We start from the raw sequence: 7,488 nt of genomic DNA on the forward strand, positions 1-7,488 counted from the left end.
ACTAATAAAGTGAAATAAATTAGCTTTTAAGGGTCTAACTTACAGTAATTACGGAGGAATATTTAAAAGATTATTTTAATAGGAATATTTTAATTAGTATTGTAAAAATAAAAATATTACCACACTTTTTAGAATTTTACATCTTGTTAAATAGAATAAAAATACACAATGTTGCTAATTAACTATTATCAACCATACAATATCTCAATACTAATACCACCATATGCAAGTAGCATTTGTCAAGTTATTAAATTATACACAAGTTTCAAATAGTTTATCCTTTTGTGTATGTGAAGGTAATTTTGCATGTCACCCCCTAACATTATTGCTTCCCAATTTATAAGTAAAACTGATTCATTTAATGTGCAATCCCATAATTAATGTATTGACTAATAAAGTGAAATAAATTACTCCCTCCGTTTCAATATGATAGTCCCATATGGAATCAATCACATAAAATAAGTAAAGGATAATATTTGGAATCTAACATTAAATTAAAAAAAATTCATAAATAGTTTTGCCTTATTTAATTTTTTTTTATTTTTAAGGAAAGTTTTAGTCATGTTTGCATAAATCAAGGGAGTAATTTCCTTACTTAGAGTCATGTCATTAATTCAAAATCAATTAATCTAAACAATCAGAATTTAATATGAATAAAATAGGAAATAAAAACTAAGTTAAAAGTGGAATACATTCAATATGGGTATATCTTTTTGAAACGCCCAAAATAGTATATGGGACTAACAAATTGAAACGGATGGAGTAGCTTTTAAGGGTCTAACTTACAGTAATTACAATAGTAAATATTAGAAATAGGAATATTTAAAAGATTATTTTAATAGGAATATTTTAATTAGAATTGTAAAAGTAAAAATATTACCACACTTTTTAAAATTTTATATCTTGTTAAATAGAATAAAAATTCACACAATGTTTCTAATTAACTATTATCAACCATACAATATCTCAATACTAATACCACCATATGCAAGTAGCATTTGTCAAGTTATTAAATTATACACAAGTTTCAAATAGTTTATCATTTTATGTATGTCAAGGTCATTTTGCATGTCACCCCCTAACATTATTGCTTCCCTAATTAATCCCTTGTAACACCCCTTAAATTATTGTTATCTTTGTAACTTATTGGTCTTTGTAACTTATTGTGTATGTACTTTGCATTTCCATTGATTTCAATAAGACTACCTTCATTGAAGACACTTTTATTAATCCCCAATTTATCCCTTGTAACACCCTTCTACAGCTTTCTTCTATTATTTTTTCCATCCAATTTAAGACACTTTAATTTCAATTTTAGACACTATAATTTTCCAATCTCAAAATATCCCCACAGCATTCTGTAACTATATCAATTAACAAAATTATCAAAATTATAAAAAATTGAACTCAAAATTAATTTCAAAGAAAATGAATTATCTAGTGCAAGTAGATAAAGTACCAAATTGCATAATTTATAACTTGAAAACAATTCAACCATCAGGAGAATCATACATAGATAACCTGTACATTCCATAGCACGAGTTCAAAAGCAAAAACATCCTGACTTCATAGATAATTACATGCATCAAGTTAGATAAGTATTTTCATAATAACAACCCAGAATTAGATAATCTATCCAAAACATATTACCCAGATTCATAGCTAAACTAATTACGCCAAGGCCACAAACCCCAAAAACAATAGCAATCCAAACACAACCCCAGATAATTACCTTCAATGATCAGGAGATCTGCGATGATACATACTACTGTCGTCGCTGTCATCATCACAGTAGTTATCAGAAGAGTAAGGTTCAGAGTCATACCAATTGTCGTCGTCGTAGTTCCATTCATGAAACCCATCTGCATCCTAATAGCCTTCCTCATCATACCCCTCTGCGTCTTCTTGATCCAGAAAATCTACAGGATTTTGGTCATTCTCTGATCCCCTGTCTTCTTCAAAAGATTCCTCAAATTCTTCATCCTTCTCTTCATCGGAGTATTCAGCATCTTCGTCTGTTTCAGGCTCTTCAGAACCTTCCTTCTCCTTAATGTCAGACCCTTCATCATCATACCCCTCTGCGTCAGCATCGTTGCCCTCAATTCCCTTGCTTCCACCATCAGCTTCATCGTCCTTTTCGCCTTCTTCCTGTTTCTCTTCATCATCTTCTTCTGCGTCAGATGGTATGACAATTGGATTGTCAGTACCAGCATTGACATCCCGCTTCCGCTTTCTGGATGATTCTCCAAGTGTATACTCTGGTTTTTTGGATCTCTCATCTCGAAGGTACTCACGGTATGATTTCATATCTTTGAGTATGTCTTTGAAATATTCATTAAAACTGGATAAGTTTTCGTCAAGTGGTTTTTTGGGGTTAGGTTTCCATGTGGCTGGGTTGAAAGGCTGTTTTTTTGCTGCACTTTTGCTACCAATTACCATTTTTTAGAGTTGAAAGAAAGTAAATTGAAGAAGAAAGGGAAAGGAACAATCTAGACAAAGACAGGGAAAAGACAGAGGAAGTGTAAGAAAAAGGAAGAAAGGACAGTGATGAACTACTTACATCACCACTTCACGTGTTAAAGGAAAAGTTAAAAAAAAGTAATAGTGGGCCCTGAAATGGTCAAATTACATCAAGGTTGCAATTTATTGAATGCATAATATAGATACAAACATAAGTACTATACCTTCCAAAAAACGCCTTTTAGAAAGAATGTTTTTTTTTATATGTTACTCACAATCCGAGAATGGATATGCCTTTTGACCTATTTCACGAGTTAGCTAAAGGGGTGCTACTTGAGTTGAGTAGCTCACGAGCAACTACAAATGGACTTGGTCAACCCTGGGTCTACACCCTCTATAACCCGATCTGATACATATTCGACCCGACGTGGATTTGACCCGACGTTGACCTGAAACCCGAAATTACCCAACCATGAACGACTAGACCCGATATGACCCGACACATAGTTGAGTCAACACAAAGAAAAACCCGACCTGAAGTTGACCCAATACCGGATGTTGACCCGACACGAAAATGACATAACCTTTCATTTGAATACAATAAAGATTCATATTTAATCAACTTCATAATTATTATTTTTAGAAATTACTTTAATAGCAGACTTAAAAAATTCTTTGAATCCCAACCTTATAAAAAGTGTGACGTTATATGAATAGTGCACAGACCTTTTAGCCCTCCAAATTGTTTATTTACCTTCTTACCCCTTTATAATCCCTACCCATTAATGAGTACACAAATAACTTTAGAATAATGTACATAGTAACTAGAGCCGACAATTCGGGTAAACGGGTCGAATTTGAATCGGGATAGTGTGAGTCGGGTCATCTCGGGTCAGGTCAACACGGTTTGGGTAAATTTCAGTCCGGGTCGAGTTCGGTTAAGGTCAATAATTTACGGGTTACATTCGGATCGGGTTGTGTCTAGGTAAGGTTCGGTTTGGGGTCTCAAATACTCGGGTCTAGGGTTGGTTTTAGATTGGGTTAGATCGGGTTCGGTGCATCATTTTTTCGGGTTTAGACGGGTCGATGTATAGGTCAGGTTAGGATCAGTATTTCGGGTCGGATCAGGTTTTGAGACGGGTTAGTGTGGGTCGGGTCAACTGGGGTCTGGTGGGGTTGGGTTCAGGTTGGGTAATGGTTGAGTCGGGTCACGTCGGGTCATACATCTTATCGAGTTTGGGTCTGGTTTAGGTCGGGTAACATTCGGATCGGTTGAAAAACAGGACGGGTTACATTCGGGTTGTTACGGGTTTGTAATAGGTCAAGTTTAAATTCAAGTCGGGTTGATTTCTGATTTCTGGTTTGTAACATGCCTAGGTTAATTCGGGTGTTGATAGGTTAATTCGGGTTTGGGTCAATAATTTACGAGTCACATTCGGTTCGAGTCCTTTTCCATGTTGAGTCATGATCGGGTTCGGGTCTCAAAGACTCGGGTTAACTTGGGTTGGTTTTAGGTCGGGTTTATTTCACCATTATTTTCGAGTATGTTCATACGGTTAGGGTAAGTGTCGGTTTAGGGTCGGTCTTTCGTGTATCGGGTCACCTTTTAACAGCTCTAATACAACTACACTAACATTATTAACCTAAAAAAATACTCCCTCCGTTTCATAATATTAGTCCCACATGGAATCAATCACATAAAATAAGAAAACAAACTTATTTGGAATCTAACATTAAAGTACAACATGCTTCATAATTAGTTTACCTTATTTAATTTTTTTGATTTTTCATTAGAAAAGCCCAACTCATAATTGCATAATTTAAGGTAAAAATTTCCTTACTTAAAGTCATGTCATCAATCCGTAATCAATTAATTCCAAAAAAATCAATTACTAAAAACCAATTTTAATTTTAGGGACAATTATTTAAAAAAACATCGACAACCACGTCAGGGAGCAATAAAGCAACCTAATTTACGAGTTTACATGGTTAATTTTTTAAACATTTTATCATCACTTCATAGTAAAACCCTAAATCCACCTTTACTTTACCCAATTTAATTAAATCAGCCACTAGTTCCCCTTCCCCGGCGGCGACAAAGCTGATACGACATTTTTTCACTTCCAACAAGGTATGAATAACAAATTCGGACTTCAAATTTGATTTTCAATTTAATTTTTGAGTGTGTTTTTGATATTCAGGGTCGATTTCATATGTTTTTCAAATCTTCTAGATCACATGCATGATTACCTTTGCTTTTAAGTGGTAATTGATTGTCGAATTATGTCATTTCGCTCAGTAACGTAGTGTGTTATGTATGCCCTGTATTTAAATCGGGTTTAAAATTGCTCATGTTTTATGTTTAATTGATATAGAACAATTTAGGTAATGAAATATTTGTGTTTGTGTTGTCCTGTATTTGTTGGTGCTTGGTTGCTTGTTTAAGAATGACTTTGGAGGCTTCTAGTTTGGAGTTTATTGCTGTGAATCTGCCAAAGAAATGTTGAGGATAAATCTTGTTCTTAATTCAGTAAAGTATTAATTGAGTACCTTTGTTGTTGACAAATATAGCAACTATATGTTGGGGAATGTTGTCCCATTTTGGGAATTGAACTACATACTACTTGTAATGTTTGTATGGCTTTGTCCTAGCATGTTGAGCTATTCCACATACAATATCAATTAATGGTTTAATTTGTATGTATTGTTTATAATTTTAATCACATTAACAGGGTTACAGAAAACGATGTCACTTTGGCGATTTGAATTCAAACTTGATACTCCTCGGAAGCTTGAATATGTGGTGAGTGAAGATACAACTTCGTTTTATTTTTTGTACAATTTGTATTTGATATAGTACTAATCTTTAACGCTAACAGCGGATTCCAAGTCGTATGACAAAGGAGGTGCAAGAATTATGGGTGAAGAGAGGTGTCACAGATGGGGTTTTACGTCTCCATCGCGGTACTGAGAACAAACAGTATCCTACCCGATTTAGACATGTTTTTACGGGTCCAGGGAAGTTCAAAACCTATTTAGGTGAAGGATGGGGGGAGTTTGTATCCTCAAACAGTATACAAATGGAAGACCGCATCCAGTTATTGCTAGAGGACGACGATTTAATGCTTTATCAGGTTAGGATTTGGCGTGCTGATAAAGAAATTACAATAGTGGACCCCCATGTACTCATAGAGAATGATGGTTCAATAAGTGACGTGGACTCGATGGAGTATGTGCCAAGTGAGATTTTATTTAAAATACCCACATTCGAGTTCACATTCTCCAAGGGTTACTTTGACAAACCTGGAATCGTAAGTTTGTCCAATCTTAACTCCAATGGTGAATTGTTATTATTCGAATTTCATATGTTATCTCATAGTTTGCTATTATTTGTTAGTGTGTATCCTATGCAGTCTAATTTTGATGTTTATTTTAAATCAGAACATTCCAGTAGTTTTCGCCCGTGCACATTTCCATGGTCTTAAAGACGGAACTCCAGTTGAAATGTATGTCAATAAGTGGTGGAAAGGAGTAATGCGCATCAAGTTTGACACAAACAACAAGATTTTAACCTGCACGGTAAAAAAAAGGAGTACCATAAATGATGGCGGGTGAAGGGGTTGAACTTGGTGAAAAGATTTCGGTTAACTTGGAAGGTATGGAACCCCCAGTTTTACACATCACATTCACCTGACGTTTTCAAGTAAACAAGATGGTTTATTTATGTAATATTTGGATATAACTTAATCTATTATCTAGATCATCCCTCAATGGATCATGGTTCATATTAGGACATGGTCCTTTGCAGTTGTCATATGTGTCTTATACTGTTGTTAATGCTAGTTTCTGTTTTATGGGGATTGAGAATTTGTGATAGTATTCTTTATGAAGCTTTAAGCTTCCATAAGACAAATTTCACACATCTAGGTGGGCCGTGTTGTGTATTTGTGTAATGAGTAAATCAAGTAAAGCAAGGAAACATGGTGATATGTGGAAGTTGGTCCTACTGATCCACCACTATTTTAATCGTATGATCTACTAGTATCTTGTGCTCATTTTACCATGTCCATTATCCTCTTATTCCTAAAATTTTATCCAATTTTGTAATAGAATAACCTTTTAAATTAAACTTTCTATTAACAAACAACAAATAAATTTTTTGAAATAAACAGAAATAAAATGCCTTGATAAACACACTAATTAAACTCTAAATTAACAAAATGACTAAACAAAGTTTATAGTACTCAGTAACATACTACTCCTAAAAATATTGACCCAACACATCCAAAAGGGCCAAACACACTAATACTAAAATTGGGCCTTAAGCGAACAAATGGGCCCAAATAAGTTCATAAACAAAATACCATAATACTACTTAAAGGACATGATTTTAACAAAAGATTTAGCAAATCATTTAACTTTCTGGAAAAGCAATAACATAGTCGAAATTCTTGATTTGGGCTTCGGAAATGGTTTGCCGTTTAGATAGCTTCCTATCTTGATGCATCAACTTGATGCATCTTGGATTCTTGTGAATTTCAGCCGCCCATTTTTCAAACAGATTCTTGAGCCTCGACGTGAGTTTGCCATAAACCCGAAGCTCGTGGGGAGGTGTGCATGTGTTCCGGATGTAGAACAACTTCATATGTGTGTTCATATTATTCCCTGGAACCTACAAATAAGTTCATACACATAGTTAGTTGAATATATGTCACACATTTTAAAGAATAACATAGATACGTCGAAATTTGGAATACGTACCGCACTGGTCACTCCAATTATGTCACCAGTTTGGATCCTTGCAGCAACAGCAGTCTGTGTAGGTAAAATAGGGATGCTAAATTTCTTCAAGATGATATCCCTAGCTGAAAGATCCAAACGGGATGAGTAATCTGCGTAGATTGCCTCGAATGTGTCTTTATCTCGCAGTTCATAAACAACTCCGTTGTTATGACGTTGATTGCTCTTAACAACTATGGTGTGGGTGTTATTGATACCCTCCACCGGCCTGTGCATGACATCCCCATC

The 7,488-nt window shown here is 34.8% G+C and overlaps 1 protein-coding gene across 1 annotated transcript; it reads left to right on the forward strand.

The window, feature by feature from the left end:
- The first annotated feature begins 4,328 nt into the window (after positions 1-4,328).
- Positions 4,329-6,382, forward strand: LOC110689077. The gene is made up of 4 exons (XM_021865813.1): positions 4,329-4,591; positions 5,193-5,263; positions 5,340-5,771; positions 5,902-6,382. The coding sequence occupies exons 2-4, from the start codon at positions 5,207-5,209 to the stop codon at positions 6,073-6,075; spliced, it is 663 nt and encodes a 220-aa protein (XP_021721505.1). The 5' UTR covers positions 4,329-4,591; positions 5,193-5,206; the 3' UTR covers positions 6,076-6,382.
- Positions 6,383-7,488: the final 1,106 nt, after the last annotated feature.

The sequence above is a fragment of the Chenopodium quinoa genome, unplaced genomic scaffold (genome assembly GCF_001683475.1).
Source record: "Chenopodium quinoa cultivar QQ74 unplaced genomic scaffold, ASM168347v1, whole genome shotgun sequence".
Lineage (NCBI taxonomy): Eukaryota > Viridiplantae > Streptophyta > Magnoliopsida > Caryophyllales > Amaranthaceae > Chenopodium > Chenopodium quinoa.